This window comes from Parasteatoda tepidariorum, chromosome 1 (genome assembly GCF_982258835.1).
Source record: "Parasteatoda tepidariorum strain Cologne lab strain chromosome 1, Ptep-v5.0, whole genome shotgun sequence".
Lineage (NCBI taxonomy): Eukaryota > Metazoa > Arthropoda > Arachnida > Araneae > Theridiidae > Parasteatoda > Parasteatoda tepidariorum.
The window spans coordinates 17,638,052-17,664,277 of record NC_141755.1 but is presented as its reverse complement, the minus strand read 5'-3'; the positions used below and the strand labels follow the sequence as shown (position 1 = coordinate 17,664,277).

The 26,226-nt window shown below is 30.9% G+C and overlaps 1 protein-coding gene across 1 annotated transcript in view; it reads right to left on the bottom strand.

Annotated features, from left to right (window-relative positions):
* Positions 1 to 26,226, bottom strand: part of LOC107450385 (long-chain-fatty-acid--CoA ligase 6) — a 72,029-nt gene that overhangs the window by 30,163 nt on the left and 15,640 nt on the right. The window contains exons 3-11 of the mRNA XM_087159837.1: positions 18,427 to 18,541; positions 16,184 to 16,251; positions 15,998 to 16,099; positions 13,433 to 13,532; positions 10,824 to 10,996; positions 9,930 to 9,962; positions 4,666 to 4,788; positions 2,608 to 2,685; positions 413 to 547 (exon numbers count right to left, since the gene is read on the bottom strand). Of these exons, the coding sequence (XP_087015963.1) occupies positions 413 to 547; positions 2,608 to 2,685; positions 4,666 to 4,788; positions 9,930 to 9,962; positions 10,824 to 10,996; positions 13,433 to 13,532; positions 15,998 to 16,099; positions 16,184 to 16,251; positions 18,427 to 18,541 (927 nt within the window). The remainder of the gene's footprint in view (positions 1 to 412; positions 548 to 2,607; positions 2,686 to 4,665; positions 4,789 to 9,929; positions 9,963 to 10,823; positions 10,997 to 13,432; positions 13,533 to 15,997; positions 16,100 to 16,183; positions 16,252 to 18,426; positions 18,542 to 26,226) is intronic.

Here is a 26,226-nt window from a genome sequence, read left to right as displayed (position 1 = left end):
CTCAGTGGTAGGTGAATCATGGGTTAGAGCCCCCTCACCATCTGGCTCAACGCAAGAGGTTTTCGTGGTTTTCCTCTCCATGTTATGCAAATACGGGTTAGTTCCATCTAAAAGTCCTCACGAGGGTGAATTTCTCCCAGTATTATTTCAAAAATACAAGGTTCAAGATTACAATTCTAAATTGGGTTCAAAATAACAAGGCTGCGGCGTTGAACATTAGTAGTCGTAAACCCAAAAATTGGGTCGGCTGTTCAACGACGGTTATAAAATAAAATAAAATAATTAATGATTAATGTTAAGTAATTTAGGATTAATAAGTAAACGATAACAGCTCGGTGATTTGAATTTCTTTTGTAATTTCATAAGTAACGATCATTGTTATGCGAGGCGATAGAGAAGGTCATTCATCTACCTGGTCATAAATCCTGTTCAGCAACCTTGGCACAACGGGGAGGAAAGTTGGTTGGAGTGTTTTTATATCGTCTGTTAAAAGTTTTATATTTCCTTGAGAAAAGCCAACACTCCCCCCACTAATATATGACAGAATCTGAAACATAAAATAATTTAATTAAATTTAACATAAAAAGTTATATAATTAAATAAATTTTCTATGCATATATTTGATATCTAACATCGATTTAAAACAAAAAATTTAATATTAAAAAATAATCGCCAATTTTTTCAATGATGCTTTTTTTTAATCGATATTCAATGACATATTTTTATACGAATGGAAGACTAAAATTAGTGAATGTGTATTTTATTAAAATTAGTGAATGTATTAGTGAATGTATAGTATATTTTTATACGTGGGGAAGACTAAAATTAGTGAATGTCAAAATGGTTCAGTGGACATCTGTGTTAGAGTAAAAAAAACAAAATTTGTGAATGTCAATGTTTTCCAGTGGATATCGATGTTAGGGTAAAAGACCGAAATTAGTGAATGCATACATTTACCCGTGGATATCGGTGTTCAGAAGAAATAAATTAAATTAGTGAATGTCAACATTTTTCAGTGGATATCGATGTTAGAATAAAGGTCAACAATTAGTGAATGTCAACACTTTCCAATGAATATCGGTGTTAGAGTAAACACTTAAATTAGTAAATGTTAACATTTTCCAGTGGATATGGAATTTACAGTTGAAGAGCAAAATTAATAAAGTGCCAATATATTTAAGAGGACATCGATGTTACTGAAAAAGACCGATATTGGGGATTGTCAATAATTTCCGGTGAATATCGATGTTACTGTGAAAGACCAAAATTAAACCCAAATGTTAACATGTCGTAAATGTTAATAAGTTGTATGCATAGTATAAATGTTGCACATGTTTAAAAAAAAAAAGACCAAAATTAGAAATCATTTGTTAGAAATCATTAATTGTCATTATTTCTCACTTTCTTTGCAAATTATGACAATTCAGAATATCGGGAAAAAAATTCGTAAAAAAATATTATTTCTCAAGTATATTATATATTTATTATATAAAAGTATTATTTGCAAGTTTTCGGACTTTCAAGGGGAAATATCGAAACTCACTTGAACTGAATGTCAGAAACACTCTCTAAACATCATTATTTTTCGCTTACAGTGGCAAATGTTGACATTCAGCCCACACTAACGGTAATTTGATTTTTGTCCTTTATTATTATTATTTCTCATTTACATCAGAAGTCAATATCCAGCATGCGGTTGTAGCTAATATTGAATAAGAGTTTAGTTAAATATCGATATTTCTCAATCGCATCAGCAATTATCGGTATTTTTCTATCTGAAAAGAAATGATATTTAAAAAAAATGTAACGTAGTAGACTGATTGTTAAGACACGGTTCCCAACAGAACACCGAATTCAAGCATCACTGACTGCGGTCAGTAAGCTGGTAGGTGACCACTATGATCAGCCTGCGTAGGGACCGAGGATGCTTTAAACTGTGCTCGACTTCGCGTGCAGGTCGACGGGCTACCAAAGCAGGGGGGGGGGGCATCCCCCCTGCAGAGGATCAAAATTGCGTTGGCATGTTTTCGGATCATCCTCAGGGATGTTTCCCAGACCGCCGCCAATAGCCCATTGTGCAGCCCTAGTGTGACGTAAATAAAGTACCTACCCAGAAAAAGAAAAATTGTGACGTACACGAAGATGACTATAATGTGGTAGTCAAAACTTGCAAAGATTTCGTATTTTCTATGGGGAATATCGAAATTAACTTAGTCCCTTTCCTAAATGTCAGAAATATTGGTTCAACCTCATTACTTCTGTTTTACACTGACGTTTTCATGGCAAAATTCAATAAAAAAAAATTATCGAAATAAATATTTATTCCATTCGTTTTAAGTCGTGATTATGTCTTAAATGGATTATAAAATGTTGGAATAACTCTAGGTGGAGAAGTTTTACAAAATACATACTAAGCATTTAATCTCTCCATATGTTACTCGTTTTAATCTCCAAATTTTTCATTTAAAAAATAATAGTATGGTACATTTTTTAAAAATTTCTCGAAGATCGGAAATTGTGTTGGAGATGTATAAAGGCATATTGAATAAGTAGATATTTCAAACAAAATAGAAGATAAAAGAATATTAAATAATCAAAATGATGAACCTGAGTTATTCTTTCAAACATGTGAGCAAGTGGTAAATATGAAATTAAGACGTCTGATGAAGTAGGCGCGTTGACACCCTGAAACAATAATAAGAGTGTAAAAATCAAAACAAATTATTGCTAAAAATTATAAAAAAAAGTTCTATTCCATGAGCAGTTTTATGTGACAAAAATAAATCATACATACATATTGTTAAACATTTGTTTTCCTACTGATTTTTTTTTTATCAAATCACTATTTTGTTGTTAAAAAAGAAAAGATTTCTCTATTAATATTCTATTATTTTATAAATATTTTATAAAAAACATTTTTTTAAAAATATTCATTTTTTACATTTAAAAAAAAAGCTGCCGAACTCACCTTTCTTTGGGATTTAGTATTATTCCATTTAAATTTAATGTTAATATTCATTATAATATTTTTTATGAGTAGAAAAATATTTTTATACTCCTTTTTTACTAACTTTAATGATAAATTTTTCCGAATAAAAATTTGAAAGAAAATTTTTCGAAGCATCTAAAAAACTTTATTTCTCTCTGTACGCATAAAATATTCAATTTGCGAATCATGAATAATTCGATTTTTTAAACTTCGATTTCTTCAAATTTTATTTTTTTATTATCGTGTGAAATTAGGTAATTTATCGTTTGAAATTAGGTAAAAACTTGCACTACAAATCAAAAAGTTTTCAGCTATGATAAAATTAAACAATAAAAAGTAATGAATAATTATAACTTTGCATAAAACTCTCTTTTGATAAAACAGTTTTGCAGGTGAGTATAACAAATTAGAAAAAAAAATTCTTGATACATTTAAATAACGGCATTGATAAGTTAAAAATATGCGCAAAATAATTTAATATTAATGGGCTAACGCTTTCGACAGCTTTTCTATCTTAACTACCGGAACTATTTTCCATATTACGGCTACCCCTATATTTTGAGAGTCAGGAATCCGAATCCTTTGGCGAAATAAAATATATGTTTATTCAAATAAAGTACGTTTTGTGTTTGATTTTGCTACTTAACATCGCAGGCCGGGATAGCTTGGTTGGTAGGACCTTGGGTTCGTGTTCGTTAGAACGGGAGTTCGAATCCCAAATAATCGAAGAATACCCGTAAATTAAATGGTGATTGGTGCACGTTAAATCTGTCAGGCTCACAAAGTCCTCGAAGTTGATAACAAATCAATGCCTCTAAGTGTACTGAATTGGAGATTGATCGTTCTCTGGTTCAGGTCAAAATTACGATCTGGGGGTGAATGATATGAAATATGATTGAATCCTCACTGAAAAACGCTGTGACGTGTGCGTGGCTGAAGTAAAAATCTTCGCCAAAGATGGCACTATTGAGTAAACAAGAAACGCACATTTGGCCTTAAAAATTCACTTTTTTTCAAGCACGCTTGCTGGTATTGGCATAAGTAACAACAACTGAGCCGCAATGGCTCAGGGGATAGAGCGTAAGCCTTCCAAGGAACCGGGTTCGAATTCCGGATGTGGCTGGTCAATACGAATTACGCATCCGGCTGACTCGTACCGACCACAGTGCTGGCGTAAACTATCATTAGTGGTAAACGAATCATGGTTTAGAATCCCCTTGCCATTTGGCTAACCATGGGAGGTTTTCTGGGTTTTTCTCCCCATGCAACGCAAAATGTGGGTTAGTTCTATCAAAGAATCCTCTACGAAGACATATTTCTCCCAATATTTGACCCAGAAGTTCTCTTGTCTTTTGTATTGGGTTAAAAATTACAAGGCTATGGAGTTGAACATTAGTAGTCGTAAACCCAAAAGTGGGTCGATTGTTCCACGTTGGTTTTAAAAAAGTAACAATAACATAAAACATCGCTTGTAGAAATTATTTAGCGTATATAAGGTTAGATCCACGAACTTGAAAGCTCTGATCATTAGATTAAAACTTATCTAGGAGTTCCATTTTTTATTTTACGCTCCGTACAATAATTTCTGACTTACTTAGCAAAATTCTATATAAAGATAATTATAATCTTTAGTTGACGTGAAATGATTGAGATTTATACAGAAAATAAAGTCTTACCATTACTAAAATAATTGCACTAGCACAGGCGATCATATTACCATGAGTAAGAACAACACCTTTCGGGTCTCCCGTTGTTCCACTAGTGTAGCAAACTGTTGCAACCATTGATGGAGTTGGGGGCTAAAATAGCAAAACATACATTTGTCTTTTTTTTTTTTTTTTTGCGATAAAACTTTTATATTAAGAAAATTGGCTTTTTACAAACATTCATAAAACAAATAAGTTTTGACTCAAACTGGAAAACTATGTAACATTAATTATGAGCATCATATTCGATCTTGTTCAGATAGAAAACATATTCTACGTCTTCCATGTTAGGCTTAGGCGAATTATATGAATTTAACTCATTAAGTTAACTTAAAACCCTTACTTATTAAATGATATTTTAGAATCATTTTTAGTTCATTTTATTCATTGAAGTTCGTAAAATTGAATTTAACAAATTTATTTTATACATTTTATGGATGCAAGAATATTTAGATTTTAAGGTTGTGTCTCCTTTTGAAAATTATTATATTACCTTTGAAAATGTCTGAATAAAAGTTGAAAAGTTTCATGGCTGTTTGAAGAGCTTGTTCATAAACTTTCGATCGGTAGAGTATGTTCTTTTAGCAGACACAAACTAATTGCTGATCTAATGACAGTTGCTTGAAAAGCATGTTCACGAACTTTTTTTAAGTGATGTATGACCCACAGCAAACAAATTTCCTATTTTTTATAACGAACATTCTTTGAAAAAGCATATTCAAGAATATTCTTCGGTGGTGTATATAAATTAATAATTTGCTTTGCCAAGGAATTTTTTTTTTCATTTTTTCCTGCTATTTTAATTAATCTTTGTGGATTCTAATTTAAATAAGTATTGTGAATCTAAATAACATACTCTAAGAAATTAAGTATTGTTGAAACTACTATAATATTCCGAACTTTACAGTGCTTCTGGCTTAATGGTAGTTTTTACCGGAACGTTTTAGTAATGATTTTTATAAAATTAACATTGAAATATTATTTTAGGATATGTGTTGTAAAATATTGTTTTAAAATTATCAATTATATCATAATACCGTAGAGCATGGAATAAAAACTATTTATTCGGTAAATTTATTTTTCAGTTTTGTATTTTTACTAGATGTGGGATTACATGTTTACTAGATGTTATAGTTTTGAGAACCAGAATTCGCGGAAAAACCGTTACGAATGGTTTAAATACTATACAGTAAGGTTTTATTAACCAAAATTATAGTTATATTAAATACTAGAAATATCATTACCATACAATATGGTAATTTTACCAGAATTTTTTTCTCCGTGTGCTGTGTTTTCTAATAATTAAGCTGCGAAAATTATACCTTCACATAAAACTGTACCCGCAACAAACTAATCTAGAACCCTATTAAAGACTTTATTGGTACGATTTTTCATGTAACAAGAATTTCTGATGACACTGATAGTCTATGACTATATATAGACTGGCATAGTGTTTGCTTTTTCGGTTGCAGTTTGTTATGCTGATTTCAAATCTGAAAATGTCTTGCTCCATTGCGTTAAGTATTTAAGATATTGACCAAAAATCAATTTTCATGGAACACCGTTTAATTTTCATAGAAAACTGTTTAAATTTTATTAATTTAAATTGAATACTATTTAAATTTTATTAATTTTAATAAAATAATGTTTACATTTATTTATTAAATTTTTTTTAATTTTAATTATAATTCAAAATTATTAATTTTAATTCATTTTAATTATTAATTTTAATTTGCTTTAATTATCAATTTTAATTATTTGTAATTTTTTTTAATTATTAATTATTAGTTTTTATTCATTTTGATTATTAATTTTAATTCATTTTAATTTCAGTAATTAAATATTAGTTAAAATTTATTAATTTTGATGAAATTTGTTAACATTAGGTCAACTACACATTTTCACCACAGACACAAATAGTTAGTGAATATCCTTGCAATGAGTGACACTTTATACTAGAGCCACAAAAAAAAATGCTGTGGTAAAAAGTTCTAGAAGAAAATGCAAGGAAAATGAGTACTGGAGAAAAGCATCGGGAAAAAAAGCACTACTTTAGCAATCACATGAATTTAATTTAATTAAATACAATTTATTTTTCAAAATCTTTTTTTTTTTTCAGATTCTTTCCAGTGCTTTTTATCTAGTGCTTTTTTCAGTTTTGCTTCAGTGTGGGCGTACAAGATGTGAACAACACTGTATACCTTAGGCTAAGGATGCATTTTTAGTGTGTATTAATTTTATGCGAGTTGACTTTGAATAGATGCTATGCAGTATGCATGTGATATGACTTAATCGGGCATTGCGCTGGACCACGTTTGTGAGAACGGGAGTTCGAATCCAGTCAGCCGAAGACTCCCCGTGTAGTAAAAGTTGACCCATGCACGTTAAATTTGTCGAGTCACAAAGTCCTCCATGTTCCCATAACAAATCAAACCTCTGGAGGTACTGAATGGGAGATTGATCGTTTTCTGGTTCAGGTCAAAATCACGATTGTGGACGAATGAATGGATCCACCCTATAAACGGGTGTGGCAGGAGTCGAATTCTTAGCCATAGATGGCGCCACTGGAAAACAAGAACAATCACACCCCCTCTGCCTTAATGACGGACGACAACAACAACATGACTTAACATGACTGTTTTGTTAGTCTAAGGTAATAATATGTTCATGAGTTCTCAATGTAACAGTAAATGACTCCAGTGAAATATAAATGGCTGAAGAAGTACTGTTTGTCTACGATAGGTAATCTGCCAGACATTCGTCTGGAGCTGTGGCGGTGACTACGGTAACGAGGTATGATTATTTCAAGTAGGGATGCGGGGTCCCTCTTTAGGACTGGTTTCGGCAAAAGAAAAGGAGATCTCTTCATCGAAGTCACCCTCCCTAAAATGCCCTCTTCTTGTTTCCATAGCACCAGACTACCGCAGACTTAGTGGCGGTCAGAGTACCTATCTTAGACAAACAGTATATCTGAACAACGCTTAGTGACTGAGATAAATGGCTGGCATACTTTGAATCAGAATATTTTTACTGCCTATGAAAATGTATTGGTTATTAAAATATCCCTAACTTTTTAAAATTTGTTAATCAGTGTGATCACTGTGATCCGCAGGAGAACTATTCGTTGCGAAATTTCCATATTCATAATTAGCGTATGAACCAAACAAAAACATTTATTATCAAGGACATGAGTGAATCTTGTTTGAATAATAACATGATATTTGAGATTTCCTTTCTGTACAAGACACTTCTTTAAAAAAAATGTTCGAGTAACCTGTAAATTCTGTAAAAGAAAGTTCAAAGAACTTTCCACTGGACTGTCAAGAAATAAAGGGGAAAAAATTTGTTCTGATATTAGTGTTACACTTGCAATCATAGAATAACTAAAATTATCACGGCATCATTACTTTCCAATGGAACTATTTTTGTTATATCACAAAAATATTCTTCGTTTATACATTTTGTAAGCGAATTGGAAAAATCTATCTCTTTGTGAATTTCAAATGTCAAAAATTAATAGCTTATTGGAATATGATATAATTCTCCATTAAGTTAAGATCCTTGCGATTTCATAATTTGTGTCTTATTATATGCGATTGTTTAATAATTCCATTATGCAAAGTATGCTATTTTTATTGGTGCTGTTAAAATGGGATTTGTGAAGCCAGTTTCAAGAGAAATCTAACTTTTGGTGCAGTTAGGGAGTAAATATTTACAATAAATTTCAATCAATAATAATCAAAAAAATAATGCATTTTTTTATTATATTTTAAAATAAGCAGTTTCATTTGTTTAACCAAACTTCACTGCAGGTTTTCATTTAAATATTCAAAGATTGTATGATATTTTTTTATACAATTATAAGAATCATTATAAATCAGTTTGAAATTTTTGTTCTGGGGTATTATTTAAAACCAAAAAGTATTTTTGGGCTTTAGTTAGACTTATAACTTCTATAAATTAAGTGGAAGTGATTGTGAAGATAAATAGAATACGAGGACTTCAATGTATATTTTTAGCATAAATATTACTAGTAACAATAATTAAAAAAGAGTTAAACAGTAAAAAAAAAGCTTAAATGATCCCAAAAAGTAACTTTTCTGAAGTTTGTACTCTTTCTTAAATATAGGAATTCTAATGCATGTAACTATAAATTTTTCTACAAATATTTTTCAGTTTCTCTGAAAACAAACTTTTTTAATTGAAGTAAATTTTAGCGACTAAAAAACTGACCACTTAACCGCTAAAAGTATAACTTGTTTTTTGATCACATCGGAATAAGCCTCTGGGTTTCATTATTATTATTATTATTATTTAGTCTGATTGCATCTGTATGAAATCAGGCTACTTGTGCAAAATTGTGTCGTTTTTGTTAATAATTTTTTTTTTAAATTATTAGTTTAAAAGAGCAACAGCTCATCACCATAAATTGTCAGAAAATCACCATCACTTCCCGAAATCAACTTTGAAATTTTTGTTTCCAAAGAAGTTTTCCGGTGTCATAAAAAATTTTCTTTGTCAAAAACGAAATCTGCAAAATTTTATTTGCGTAAAAAAAGGAATTGTTCCAGCTTGTCAATTTTTAGAATTTCTCACTTTTGCCTCTAATCTAAGTTTAAAATATTCAAACATATCTATTTAAGTAAATCAATTTCGACTCTTCCAAACTTTTTGTCTTTATAGAGAAAAAAATGCTTGGAACAATAAAAGTTACTATGCTAATATGATACGAGTATTTTAAAATTTGATTGCATAACATAAATTGCAAAAAAGTTTTCCAATTGGCTCGTATTTCTTCAGCTTCGTTATAGATTTACTGAAGAATAAATTCATGCTAGACAATTCAAATTAAAGTTAGCTTTCAAATTTTATGCCATGCTTAAAAAGTCATTAATTTACCAGAAAAAAAAATTCTTATAAGATGTTTCTTCGTATTCTTAATTATTCCTGAACCTAAATTCCCAATTAGTCTCCATATTATTCTTAAACACAAGTTTGAGATTGATGATTAGAAAAAAATCAGAATTTACACGATTATTATTTTTTTTGTTTTGAAAAAAAATTTTATGAAAACTTAATACTCTGTGAAATAATATAACTTTAAGAAGTCTGTAAATGAGAAAATTCAAAAAGCCAATTTTAATAAATTTCTAACAGAACACGTAAATCTAAGCATTAAAATTAAATTTTAGTGCTTGCAAATTATCACTAAAAAATTAAATTTTAACAATTACCAGTGGTTGACAAGGATGTTGTTTTCCAAGTTCCTGAAAAAAAGAGATAATTTTTGTGTTTTTGAAATTTATCACATGAAAACATACATCTAAATCAATAAATAATTTATTAAAAAAGCATTATTATCCTGACTGTAAGAAATTTGTGAAGGAAAGTTTTTATTTAAAAAATTATAATTTATTGAACGCTTTCTAGTATTTATCCAAATGTTTTGATCCCAACTTTTAATAACAATTAAAATATGAAAAAAATTGTATGCGAGAGGAGCACATGAGGAATTAGTAGACTAGAATTAATATTAATAGAATTAATATTACAATAACACCTTGTATGGAGTTACCATTGTTTTTCAGACTAAATTTAAATAAAAAATTTTAATTTAAATAAATTTCATAAATATAAGATTCAAACTTTTTATTAATAGATAATGATGAAAATTAAAACGCTCCAATTTTATAAAATTGTGGAAAATATTTTTAAATTATAAATTATTTAAGTCCAGAAACACACCCAGCTAATCTTGATAATTAACTATAATTTAATACATCAATAACTTATATAAACTAATCGAACAATTATCTTTTTGTAACCATCTTTGTTTTATTAAAAATAATTAATATATATATATATATATACATATATATATATATATATATATATATATATATATATATATATATATATATATATATATATATATATATATATATATATATATATATATATATATATATATATATATATATATATATATATATATATATATATATATATATTAATTGTGTTAAATGTTTAAATATGAAAACAAATATATGCTTAAATACGCAAAATATATCTATTACTATGTTTAAAATCCATGCAAATATTCAGAATTTCTTTAAAAAAATACTTACGTCTAATTCACTAAATGCTATTAATTGCACTTTTGCAGTTTGTGCTAAAAGTTTCAGTTCATCTGAAGCTTTCTTTATTAGTATAATTCGTCGCAAATGTGGTGTGTTCTTGGCTTCGTTCAAAAGATTCTTTGCCTTGATTTCAGTATCACACATTACTGTTTTAATATCAGCTGAAAGTGTAACAAAAAATATTTAGTAAAGGAATCCGAAAAAAGTAAACATTAAAATTATTAGGCTTAACATTTCGTTTAGATGTATAGTGTTTTTTAGTTGCCCGGCACAATTTTATTAATTTAAGCAGCTATCGGAATTAAGCATATTTTATCGGCAAACTCGCAGCGTCAATAAAATTTGCATAAACTCAGAGTTCATAACATTTTCACTTATTTTGTAAATCCACACTGATAGAATTTTCATTCTAAAATCATGGTGAAATAAAAGGCAGCGGTCTGTCCATCACATTAACCGTAAGGTTTACGGTAAAGAAAAATTTTTACCTTTATGGATTTTTGCAACCGTTTACAACTAGTAAGGTTATAAAACCATGAATACTAAACTATACGGGTTTTTTAACCATTTACAACTAGAATGGTTTCAAAACCATAAAAAAAGGACATTTAACTGGACATTGAAACTTGGCTTTTTGTTAGGTAATGGGCATAGGAGAATACAGAAACTCCTGATGAAAGGAATTGAGGATATATTGTGGCACCAACGTTGATGAGACTGAAAAATTAGCCCTCTCGGATATAATATGTAAGCATCTACAAGAAATGAGTTTCTTCAATAGGTGTGCTTTCCTGATGCGATAAAATTCTGGTTGTTTAATAAGCGGTTTTTCTCACACTTAACAGTTTGAATACCATCTTATTTATGGTTTTGTGACTGTTTTATGCGAATCTAGTAAAATAACAATTAAATTAATAGCTTCTTAACCATTTTTATGAGAAATTTCTAACAATGCAACTATTACCAATTTTACTCAGTTATTCGTTAATTCTTATCCGTCAGGTAATTAAACAGCGAGCGTGTATTACACATGTCGTGCACGCCATTTTGTTAAATAATACCCTTGTTACATTAAAGTAGTAATGTGTTAAATGTTTACAAAAAACTTGACTCAATTTTTTTATCAGACATATAATTTATATTCCTCCACGGTAAAAAAGTAAACTCTCAAAACTCACGATGTTTTTTCGACGTTTGTAAAACCATTTTTAAAAAATTCTCCCCTCGAACACTTCGTTAAATCGAGGAAATTACAACTTTTTGGGGGAAACGATTAACAAAAATGATTGGGAAATACAACATATAATAAAAACAGTATGAACGAATGCAATCTCAGTCATCAGCAAGATTTGAACCTGTGAACTCTGCTTGGCAGGAGAGAAAACTAAGCCCTGTACCATCCCGTCATACACAGAAAACCGCTTTGAAATAAGATTGAAAAATGCTGAAAAACGCCTAGAAAATATTGGGTGACAGTGAGGAAGCAGTTTCGTCAAGTACTTAAGAATTCACGTTTTGTTGAATCAAAGAGATTTCATGACGAAATAAATGTTTAAAATCTCAAAATGCATCTCAAAGTATGCAGAACAGTTTTGTTCCTAAGAGTGCTTTTAGACAGTTATTAATGCCACCTTCATTAACAGTATTTAAAATCAATACTGGTTCATTTAATTTCATCATTAGTTTCAAATGAGGCGCAGCAAATTGATAAGTCCAAGTCGCTAATATCGTTTTTTTAAATTCCCTAGTTTAATAAATTAAAAATGTGATGGATACACATTTCAAAAGCACTTATTCTCTCTATTTTTCTAAAGCTGTTAGCTTTTTTGCCCCAATATCAATAAATAATATTCCGTTTAGACTAACTACCGTTTCTGAAAGTTTCTAATCAGTTAAATAGTCATAAAAGATTTCAATTTTATAAACATTTTTTTTTCTCCTTCTCATCGTGATTCTACATTGACTGTCCTTTCACATGACAACAACTTTCACAAACTGGGAAATCCTGTTCTTTGTATTACACTGAGTATATTTCGGCAAAATTACCTTTACCGTGTGGTAAAAAAAAACATAACTCTTGTAAATAAAACCAAAATATGCGATTTTTAAACCATTCATTTAGTAATTTTTCCGTTCATATGACAACAGCTGAACGGAAATTTTAGTTTTTAAAAACTACAGCTCCTATTACCATGCATTTACGGAAAAATACAAAACTGAAAAGTAAATTTTCCCGAATAAATGACTTTTATTCCATGCTCTAAGGTAACATGATACAATTACCAAATTTTATCACATACTATAAAATCACATTTTATAGTTAAATTTACCAAAATCATTACCAAAGCTTTCCGGTAAAATCTACCCATGTTTTTTTGTGTTCCCCTAAAGCCAAAAACACTGTAAATTTTACCATATTCTGGTAGTTTTGACCATATTTTTTCAATGTAAATTTATGAAAGTGTCGCTTAATATGAACATCACCTATAAGTTCCTCTTATGGATATTCAAACGTTTTCTAAAGCATAGAAAACATAATAACCTAAACAATATTATTTAAACTTAATCATTAAAATCACAAGAAAGCTACACTCTACCTTGATTAATGATATATGAGCATGCATTTGGACCTAATGTATCATAGAGAGGAACTACAACAGCAGATTGATGGTAACAAGCATGTTCTGTGATAACCCACTGTAAAATCAGGAGAAAAATATATAGTTCATCATAAAGACATGCAATAAAATCAAGCATAAATCATTTAAACTGTAAAAGTAATATTTCTATACATACACAAATATTTACATGCATAAAAATCATGTTTCTATACAAGCAGTTGCTCTCCAACAACTTGCTGTTCGTCTTACCCGCCCTGAGTAAGCTGTGATTGCTTCAGATTCTACCTCTGCCCTTCAGGCTTTGTCAAGCAACCCAGAAAATAGTAATTCCATTGTTTTGAGCTGCAGAGAACTCCTGAAGAGGATTGAGGGAAGTATTGCATTTCAATGGGTCCCATCCCATTGTGGTTTTCGAGGAAACGAAATGGCTAACTTTTTGGCCAAAAAGGGAACTCACATTCTTCAGAGGTCGTGTAGAGATCTGTCCATCCATTCCGCTAAACAAAAAGAATCTTCAAACAATCATTTCATTGTTTGGCATCTCACGCTGCTGCAGATAAGTACTGGAATGTGCTCTGTAGAACTCACCGTGTTCCGGGTTCTCCCCGTGCTACTGCGGTAGCCATGTTTAAACTTTTGATCGGACATGATTGTCCAGGTTCTCATTTATTTCGCCTCAAGCTGACTACTTCATCAGATTGTCTTTTATGTAACTCCGGACAAGCCAAGACTGCTGCGCATTTGGACAAAAGCTCTGCACTAAAAGACTTTGACTGCATTGTTAAGAAGTACTGGAGAGCTAGAAGCCTAATGACCTAATAGTCAATGGCTGGCATTTGTTTAATAATACATACACAAATACATACACAACACAAATTATACATACACAAATTATTTACAAAAATTACCTTTTTTATCAGGATTATCATCAGTATAGTATATATACTTACGTTTTTAATTACTTTATGACTTCTTAAGTTAGATACTAATATACAATGGATTCAGATTTTTATCGTTAATGCCAGAAAAGTTCACACATGGTTATGTTGTTAAGGAGTGTGGTGCGGAGATCAGATATTTGCTTTCGCTGATAAAATATGGTAGTGAAGTAAACGCATGCACTAGTATTGTTTTCGGTTCATATCACAAGTCATTGCCATATCCCGTTTGCGTAACTTCAGGAAGACGTTAACAATGAAATCAAAATATCAAATTTAAATTTAATATTTTAAATAAAAAAGTACTTAAATAAATACGATGCAAATAAAATTTAATCTAAAAAACATGAAGCCTTGTTAAAATTTAACAATTAATTAACAAATCAGTAAATCAATGAAAAAACGAAGCATCGAATTAATAAATGAACGGTTCAGCAGATTGGCGAATCACTGATTCATTAATTTTCCGTTTCAATTGTAAGCCCATCTTCTAATCTACTGATTCATTAATTTGCTGTTTTACTAATTCATTCTTCCACTAATTCGGTTAATTGATTTAGTGATTCACCCATTCACTGATTCATAAATTGATTTTATCTCTTATAACATTCGTTTGTAAATATGCTCATTTATTCATTCACTGATCTGTAGATTCACTCAATTTCAGATTGTCTAATCAATTGATCTATCAATACTCTCATTCATAGATCCGCTCAGGGGATAGAGCGTTCGCCTTCCCATGAGGTGAACCGGGTTCGGAACCCAGCGATGGCTGGTCGATACGAATTCCGCATCAGTCTTGCACCGACCACAGTGCTGACGTGAAATATCCCCAGGGGTAGACAATCATGGGTTAGAGTCCCCCTGCCGTCAGACTAACCGTGGGAGTTTCTCGTTGTCTTCCTCTCCATATAACGCAAATGTGAGTTAGTTTGATCAAAAAGTCCTCCACGAGGGCAGATATCTTCCAATACTTGATCCAAGCGTTCCCCTGTCTTCTGGATTGGGTTCAAAATTACAACGTTACGTAATTGGACATTAGTAGTCGCTAACCCAAGAATTGGGTCGGCTGTTCAACGTCGGTTATGAAATAAAATAATATACTCTCATTAATAAGATTTTTCACACCGTTTATTTTACATTAGCCGCAATGTTGATCCTATTTTCACCCCTGGGTGATACTGCGCTTTGTTGGGAAGTTTTTGAGCATGTGCTGTGCAAGAAGCTAAACAGTGAGCTTAACTAGCGTTTGCAAGATACCGTAACTCTAGGCAATTGGTTGATTGCAATATGCAATAGTCACGCGTTGATCTATTGAGTTTTGCTTTACTGATCCACTATTTGACTTGTTTAATTTGATTTCTTTGCTTCATACTAAGTAAAGGCGAACTCTAATCTAAAATTGCAATAAATAGCTGAAATAAAATTTTGTTTCGGATCTTTCCTAACCTCTTTTGTAAAAACATCAAATTACGCATGCAACAAAACAATCCGACGCTAAAAGTATGAGTAAACCCTCAAAGTATGGGTAGTATCTAGTAATAATTCTTAAAAACAGGATTTCTTCTGCTTAAGGTATAAAAGAAAATGTTTATTGACTAACTTCAAGGCAATTTTGTGCGTATATTCCGATGTATGTCTCTTGGCCAGGCTTCATTCCTAAGTGCACAAGTCCCGATGCGACATTCTGTATTTTTTCTAATACCTACAACGATATATAAAGAAAACATTTTATGCTTGACATTAAAAATTACATAACTGAGCTACTTGTATGTATGTAACAATTTACCTCGTCATAGGTAAGGAATACGTAGCAGGAATCTTTACTGGGTCTCCACCCCAAGCAAGGACCATTACCTGAGTCAAAAGAACAATAAAAAACATAATTCATTTTCGTGAATTAAAAATTTTGAATCTGAAAGGTGATTAGGAACTACATGAAAAAAATTGATTTTCAATAAATTTAAAATTAAAAAAAATTATGTTGTTGATGCAGAGAATGAAAAGAAGAGGTATCAATATCAATAACTTTTGATTTAATGTATATTAAGATGCTACCTCATTGTTCGAAGAGTAGAACATAAATACGCTAAAAGTTAGTATTGCCTAGTCATTCGGAGAAACAATTCTGGTAAAATTACAGGACTGTATAGTAGTGACAGTTTTGGTTAAAAAAAAATTAAAAAAAATTCCGGATAATGAAACCAAAATATACGGTATTTAAAATATAATTTTTCTGTTCATAAGGTAATGGTTCACCAGAAATTCCGATTTTCAAAATATATAATTCTAATAATCATTTAGTTAAAAACACGAAACTGAAAAGTAAATTAAGCCCAATAAATGATTTTTATGTCATTCGCTAAGCTATCGTGATAATATTATTAAATTTTATCTCATGATAAAAAAAAAGAACGATTTTATTTACTTTACCAAAAACTACCGAGCTTTTCGTAATTCCTTAGAACAAGAAACACGTTAGTTTTTGCAATATTCGGGCTGTTTTAGCCATACTTTTTTTTTCTAAGTACACGGTAAAAAATGAATGCTCAAACTTCACCAAACTTTCTTCGTTTTTGAAGAAACTATTTCCTGATGTATACTCCCAGCAAAAATTTCGTCCAAGTAGTGACGTAACTATCACATTTTCTAGAGAATTTCGTCAAAATTAAATAAATATTTTATCATTCTATTTTTTTTTTTTTCAGAAAAAAACCATCGCAGGGCATAATATATCTAACTTTCCTCGTATTCAATTCATTGTAGGCACCATATGAATGTCACCCAAACAACACAAGAAGGACGAATAGAACAAATAACAAAGCTGGATTCGAACGTAGAATCTTCCGGCTTTGTGGCCAACCCCCTGACCACCACATAGTCTGTTCGGCTTGCTCAGTCACTTTATTTTCAATTTTCCAGTCTTCATTAAAGATAACAATCTCCCACAATGCACTGTGATGAGGTTCCGAGTTGAGGAAAAATTTTCGTCGTATATGTGACAGCTCGCGTTTTGTCACATATCATGTGATTTCGTCGTGAATCGAAATACAACTCAAAGATTGCTGAATTATCAGAGGTGATAGTTTTATTTCTGAGAGTGTACATTAATGAAAAAATTAAACACAAAAACCCACGTTCGCAAAATAACATATACTTTTTTCAACTTTAAAAATATGGACCCTTGACCATAATATGGAAAATACAGTCCCAAAGTAGTTTAGTTATATATATATATATATATATATATATATATATATATATATATATATATATATATAATAGTTTTGATGTCACACTCTAAAGGTCCCGCAGTGGACTGATCGTTAAGACACGGTTCCCAGCAGATCACCGAAGTCAAGCATCACTGGCTACGGTCGATGTGCGGGTGGGTGACCACTCGGATCAGTCTGCGTAGGGACCGAGGGTGTGCGGTATTGGTCCTCGTTAAACTGTGCTACCGTAAAGTGCTCGACTTCGCGCGCAGGTCGTCGGAGTTCCGAAGCGTGGGTGCCATCCCCTCCGCAGAGGATCAAAATTGTGATGGCATGTCTTCGGATCATCCTCCGGGATGTTTCCCAGACCGTCGCCAATAGCCCATTGTGCAGCTCTAGTGCGACGTAAATTAACAACAACAACAGCCATACTCTAAAGGTGTCAGGATAACATTTTACTACCAAACAGCATGGTAATAAATCTATATTTTATTGTTAATTTTTCCAATGCATTTCGGTGAAAATTATCGAGCTTTTTTGTGTTCCCATAGAGACAGAGCACTGCAAATTATACCATTTTCTGGTAGTTTCGACCATACTTTCTTTTCTCAGTGTTAACTACAAAATTTATGTAACACTAAATAGTGCACACAAAAGGTATTAAATCTGAACAAATGATAATAGTTCAATTTAAATTGATTCCATGAAAATTATTATTTGTTTTATTATTTGATTAACTAGATAACAGCTTTTAGATAACGGCTTTAATCAATCCATTTTTTCACTCATTAATAATAATATAAAATGCTTCAATCACCTGACTGCCTGTTTCCTCTTGGAATGATCTGATAAAGTGTCCTGGCATCTTCAAAGCAGTATTCAAGTAATTTCCCATCAGGGTAATACATTGAAGACCTCGCACGATCTGGTCCCTGTGGAAATTAAATAAGTGAAATAAATGAATTTAAAGCAGAAGAAACATTTGAGATTTAATCGCAGGGAATATTTTATTCATATTCCCTATTCATGCATTTGTTTAGTTGATGAGCACTGGATTTCAGCATGGTATCAAGCTATTTCCGTCTATCAGGCAGTCATTTACAAATGAAATGAAGAAGAAATTGCAGATGATTTAGTTTACATACAATATTTGGGGCCACCCCGAAAACCTCTCACGGTTAGCCCGATGTAAAGGGAATTCTGATCCATGGTCCGTCTAACATTGAAGATATTTTTACGTCAGCGTTGTGGTCACTACGAGCCTCGAGCAGCGTTCGTATTTACCAGCCACCGCTCGAATTTGAACCTAGTTCACCTCATTGATAGGCTAACGCTCTTTTCCTTTAGCCACCGCGATTCAGCAATGAGTTTTAAAACCTGTAATTATAGTTAGATTCAATAAATAACCTTAATAGTTTGTGAAACTCTTATAAAAAAAATTACATTAGTATTTCTTATTAGGCTTTTCCAATTAAAATGAAATAAATGAATCTTCAATGAAGAAATATATTTTCCTGATATCTATTTTCAACGTGAGGAGCATTTTTTTTCTTCTTCATTTTAACAAAAACCGTAAAATAGCTTATTTTATCCATTTTCAACTTATGCATAACCCAAAATCAAAACTTGACTAGATATAACTCTAAGTACTGGACGTGAAACCTAATTTGAAATTGTTAAATATAAAATGACGAAAACATTGTGTTCCTCACATATTTTTAAAAAAACTCGTAATCTTATTGGTCAATGAGTGCATGATTATCTTTTTATATATTAAGTCGGGATTTCGGAGAAGCAAGGTCTATTATTTAGGGTTCCAGAACCGAAAAAAATCACTGGTCTGATGAGCATAAAATTGCAGCTTGGCATCAAGCAAATTCATCTGCTGTTTGTTATCATCACTCATTTGAATGAAAATTAATGATTAACTAAGAGGCTTCGCCCCCGGCCCGCTGGCGCTCGCCAACCCCCGGAACTGCTTTCGCAGTTCATTTCGGATTGCTTCGCAATCCGATGCTCGCTTTGCTCGCTCATTGGATACATTCTTAACGTCTAGCTTTTGTATACTTTTTTGAACACTGAAGTTCCGAAAACTTTAACTGTAGAAAATTCTAAACCTGTGCATTTCAATATTAATTTGAAATTGCAAACAGTTCACATATTTTTCTTAATCACACTATTCTAAATTTCAGTTGTTGAGAAAAGTAACTTTTGTAAGTTTTGTTTTAAAGTCTCTCCCACCCGAAGGCTAAAACCATGTGATGTAAAACAATATGAAATAGTACTGAACGCCGGATGTAAGGCATCGGCTTCAATGAAGATAATTTTGTGAGAATTTTTTTGATAATTCGATGAGAATTCACCCGATTAGACATATGATATGCTCACTACGTGCTCTTGCGCGCCGAAGCCTATCAATTAAAACATATTAACGTTTTATCTAATATAGATTAGCCATATGATGCTCACTACGTGCTCTTGCGCGCCGAAGCCTATCAATTAAAAATGAAAACTGTTGCCATCGTGAGAAAAGAAATATCATCGGTTTTATTGATACATACGTATTAGCGCTTTATATAATATAGATAGATAGATTACATGTGATATTATCTAGCAGCAAAAAAGTTACTTTCTGTTGCAAGTTCCAGTTCTTTTACTCTAGGGTTAAAAGAAAAAGAAAAAAATTAAGTTTTTTGTATACATAGTATAGGGATGTTTGACATATCTTATCGAATCAAGGATTTTGGCAAATACACCTGCCAACGAGGAAATTGAAGGACTCCGAGTAATAAAGAAAGCTTCACGAAATATTAAAAATAAGACCAAGAAGCAAGGAAAAAAGTGAACAGCAGTACTGATTCAGACTAAAGATGTTAAAAAAATTATTAAAACTGAAGTTCAGACAGTATTTCAGTTGACTGGTTAAAATAAAACTGTTTAAAACCAAACAAAATTCAAGCGAAAATGGTTAGCAATTTTAATTTAGATTTGTTATTTCTCATAAGTCAAAGAATATTGTATATATCCTTAAACACAATCATTGTTTCAACAGGTTTTACACATTTAATTACATTGAGGAACATTTTTTTTTCTGTTGCATGAGATTTTTTTAACGGATCGTGGATATTTTCATGTCACTGATTACAAATCTGTAATCAATTTCTCTCTCCAAGTTAGTTTCTTTTTTAAATGACATTTTTAGTTAAATTTTTATCGGAATGTATAAATTAAACTCCTTTTCTGTCTGATTTTTCTCCGAATTTCCGACTTCAGTAAAACATTTTTTTTTTATTACTGAAAATTAATTTATGTTCTAAATTAAATTCGAAAATTCAAACTATTTTTGTCAGCAAGCAGTTTTTTACTTGACCTACAGATGCTGAAACATGTGATGTCCCGTCCACTGATCTCCAGTTTCCCTTGCAATGCACCCAAGTTTTATCTTTAAAAAATACACTATGATAACATATTTATAAAATCTATTTCTAAGATCAATATCTGCATAAAAAATTATTAAAATTAGGTAAAAGTTTTTGTGAAAAATAATTGTAATGCTAATACAAAATTAACAATTATTCGTTAATACTAATAATTAATGAATGATAATTAATTTTAATGATAATTAATTTTCATAATTAATTTTAATACTAATGAAATGAAATAATTTTAATACTGATGAATAATTTCAACACTAATGAAAGCGACATTACAGAAAGTACAAAATTATTTTGATTTTAATTCTAGGCGGAAAATCTCACTGCGAAAATTGTGAAGGAAGTGGGACTAGTTGCGCCATCTCTTAGCAATTTTTAGAAATACAAAACCAATCACGGGAACTAAAGAGGCGTGTAAGAAACAACGAATTCAATTTCAATGATAATGCATTTTTTCTAATTGTTGCATGTCATGCGACGCCGACCATATGGGCACAAAATCGTCGAACGTATGAGAAGCGGCACGAATAGAAAATTGGTTAAAAATGTCTGGCATAACAGGGAATCGCATAAATGTTGCCACAAACTTTTAGGGGAGTTAGGGCACATCATGAGGATTAAAATTGCATAGAAACCCTTGCCCTGAAATTTCGTCAAACGCCACTGGGGGCTCTTCCCAATTTTGCTTTTACACTTGCTTCTGAACAACGTTATGTCAGGAAAGCTTCTCTAGCCGCCTACGACTGTATTTCTGGACATGGGTTTCAATGCGATTTTAATCCTGATGATGTGCCCTGACTCCCCTAAAAGTTTGTGGCAACATTTACACGCCACTTGCACAATTCCACAAAAAATTGGTCTAAAAATTTCATTTTTAAAAAACATCTGTAGTTCTAGGAGCAAAACTAATATCAGATTTGAAATCCCCACACACAAATCAGGCAAGATCAAGTATTTGTATAAATACAACAAAATATTTATTCCCCAGTGTTATTGCTGTTTTGTTCTAAATAAGTCCTACAATTCCTGTTGATCAAATCTCTCTCAAGTAGGGAGATTTGTTTTCACTATCAGTTCGTACACTTTTGCAAAATCCTTAACACAGTGAATATTCTAATAATTTTAGTAAAAAAAAACTACAACTGAAACAGATGACAAGCGTTTTAAGTTAGAAAAATAATGTTATCTTGGAGCTTTCATTATTTTTTTTAGACGAAAATAGAAAAATATTTTAGTAAAACCTCGCATATTATCTGTAGTACTCTATACTTACAAGCATATAACACTTATGTAAATGAGTGTCGGCAAATTAGATGTCTATTTCGACAGTTAAGAGATAATATATTAAACTTGCTTCTAAACAAAATCTTCATTAAATTTGACGCACTATTCGTCAGGGACTATTTTTATGCTAGTTTTTTGATATCCTTTCGTAACTTATAAATTATAAAAATATATATTTCCCTTCTAAATTACAAAGAACGCTTTAAAGTTTTACTATTAAAAAAAATTTTTTACTATCATTATTATACTTTATTTGTTGTATTATTATTTGCAAAGTTCAGCACAACTTGATTGTTCTCTAATGGAAATAATTCCTTCGTACACTAGTTGGCATAAGTTGTTTGTTCGTAGCTGTGTTTTGACAAACTCCGCCTGTCTACTATCAAGAGATAATCACAAGAAAAAATCTCATCTTGGTTGATTTTAGTCAGGTCGTAATTACTAATATAATCCTATGGGTTGTTTTTTTTTTTTTAATAGTATCTAAAATTATATCGTTTTTAATGTACCCAACCTGCTGCAGCTTGAAATATGTATTTTATTTTCCTGATTGTATTACCTTTTTTTTTCGAGGACAGATTTTTTTTACCTTCTGATTGAGAGTCGTGTTCTAATAAATAAAAAAGTATCTATTTTCGTTTTAAAAAATTAAATAGCAATTCCACATATCCATCAATTTTTATTATTGGTCATTGATCACAGCTCTCTCTTTTTTTTTTTTTTTTGTACTCATTATGTTTGTAAGTTCACTAACTGTAGCTCAATTAAGTTACCAAAGAAAAACTTCAATGGAGCTACTTTAAAATTAGATTCATTCCTACGAAAATATTCTAAGGTTTAATGGATAAAAAGACGCCAGTTTGCCTCAACTATAAAACCAGTTTAACTGAAAATTTGGTTTCTCGTAGAATATCATACTATGGTGAAAAGAAAAAAAGAAAATCAAGCCATTCAACTCATAACGCAAATGAATGGCCTTGAGACAGTAAGCGCTGATAACAAATGATAAAATTAAAGATGCTTTGGCCCTTATACCCTTAATGTTTAAAGGTTTTTTTTTTTCTTCTTCTTTTTATGTTCAATCGTCTTACACGTGCTTTCTTTAGGTTTATAATTGTCCACATAATAATTCATTTCAAAAATGATACAAAGTAGTCGAAATTAATTGTACATTTTCTTATATTATGGAGAAAAAAAGTTCTAGAATCGTAGTTCTTTTTTTTCTCTAAATAAATAAAACATTAATTTGTTTTGAAAAAGATCTCGAATGCAATCTTGCTTAATCTAACATCAGGATTAAAGAATATATGTTCGATTTTTTAATTATAATTTATCGTGTTATTTCTATAGTAATTTCATTTTACATTGTATGTTTAATTATATTATTTATTTGTTTTCAGTTGGTTAAAAAAATTACATAATATATTCCATAAAAACTTAATTTTGGTCGTTTATCTTTGATTTAAACATTAGCTACCGGCCTTTCATTTTGCGACCCCTTCATTTATAATTATATATTAATACACATATGCATTTATCTACTGCAAAGAATATCTTGTTTTGATTGCCAACAACTAACCCGTTGTTCCAGTAGTACAACCTGTATAGCAATCAATCGACAAAACTTTAGACAACTTTTTTAAAGATCATTACTTTTTGGCGCTTTCAAAAATAAAAAAAATTTCAACCCGGTAAACATACAATAAAAATATTCGTAATCATTATTTATCATGTTGTCAATAGAACTTAAGTTCGAACAAAAACAATAGTTCGTTTCTCAATAACTGACCCTCATATAACTACTTAGTTTCGAAGTATTTTTTTTTATGTCAATACCAAATTAATATTTTAGTTACTCGGAAAGAAACTGTTTCAGAATATTTTTACGAAATGAAAAAATGTGTTTTGAAATTGACCAACTGATGCATGTTGTTATCATCGTTATAATATTCATAACGTAAATATGACGTATAATTGATCAGTGTTATGACGTGAGAAATAATGAAACAAGGAATTCCTGCCTTCCAATCAAACTTACTTTTCTTTTAAAGCAAAAAAAACATCAATGAAAACCCCAAAATTTTATTTTTATTTTTCCTTGTCACTTTCAACTGTAAATCATATGATTTTTATTCCAGAAATACCTTGGAGCTTTTTCAAAACAACTTACTGAAAATAACAGCACGTGACCTGGTTTTAATTCTGACCGCGTCACACGTATAATAATTAGAAATCATTTCTTAAATAAATGACTTCGAGTGCCAGTTTTGTTGATTTCTGAAATAATAATAAGTTCTATAAAATGAATACACTTTTCAAAATACTGTTATAATTGACTACGTGAGCTTTTAATCTCAGACTCTGAGTTCTCTCATTCCAAAGAAAGAAAATATAGTAGAGTCTCCTTACAACGAAGTCTTGGGGCGAATTTTACTGCGTAAAGAAATTTTTAATTGCAACACTAAATAACATTAAATATATTCTCCATATATAGAAGTGGTTGTTTCCCTATAACGAAATTTTTAAACATTCATCTTTTCGATTTTCGTCATTTTTTCAGAAAGTTGATGAATCAGTTGAAATATTAGAAAAGAATTGAAGAATAACAGACGATGTAACTCTCTTCAAATTTTTGAAAGGTGAGAGTAAAAAAAATTTAGTTGCATTCATATTCTACAAATGAAGAAATTTTGAAAATTGTAATAGGCTACGATAAATGCCGGAAAGAGACAATAATTTGAAACGAGTCCTGGTGGCTCAGGGGTGAGAGATTAATCGGATTTGAATCCAAGGCATCGCAGGAATTTGAATACCGACCACAGTGCTAGCGTAAAATATCCTCAGTGGTAGACGGGTCATGGGTTAGAGTCCCCTTTCCACCAGGCTAATCGTCGGAAGTTTTCGTGGTTTTCCTCGCCATGTAAGGTAAATGCAGGTTATCACCTTCAAAGAAGTCCTCCATGAAGGCAAATTTCTCCCAATACTTGATACAGGAGTTCTCGTGTCTTCTGCATCGGTTTCAAAATTACAAGATTACGGAGTTGAACATTGACAGTCGTAAACTCAAAATTGGGTCGGCTGTTCAACGACGGTTTATAAAATGAAATAAAAAAGTAATTCCAAAAATGAAGCGGCGATACTGAACTAAAATCTGTCTAAAAAAATAAAATCTGTCGTAGCCATGAAAGAAGGTCTGTATGTGACAAAAAAAAGGAAATGATCCCTACTCTATTTTTAGCTCATCCTTAAAACAAGAAAATGTAATTAGAACGTCACTAAATGCAAAGTTATGTATAATCATTGAATTTTTTTAAGTAAAATAAGCATATATTACATACCAGAACATATTCTTTAAATTCATGAATTGTCTTCTCACTTGATCATTTTATTTACTTAATAAAAATTGATGATTTTATTGAATTTATAATGTGCTTTAGTTCATTTTTATTGAAAAGTCATAATTACAAACTTTTGAACTTATCAAAAGTACTAAAAGTTTTATAACATTTACTTAAATAAGAGCAAAAATCTTTTTTCTCCACACAGTCTCTTTTCCACTGAAACCCATCGATTTCGTTATATATTGTATATATTGATTCATTTTTAGTTAAAAATCATTATTACATACTCTGAACTTATCACCAGGACTAAATTATTTTATTTCATTTACTTAAATAACTGCAAATGTTTCTAATCTCTTTCCCTCAAAAGTTAACAGCAAAAATCTCTAACAACTTTCCCTCAAAGTACCCTGGAAAGTTCCACTAGAACAAATCGATTTCGTTATACACTGACACTGCAGTGGGAAAAGTGATAACACTTGAGTGGGAAAAGTTTTTAGAAAATATTTACTTAACTCTATATTAAAACAGTGTCTGATTATCCGACACCCACGGTGG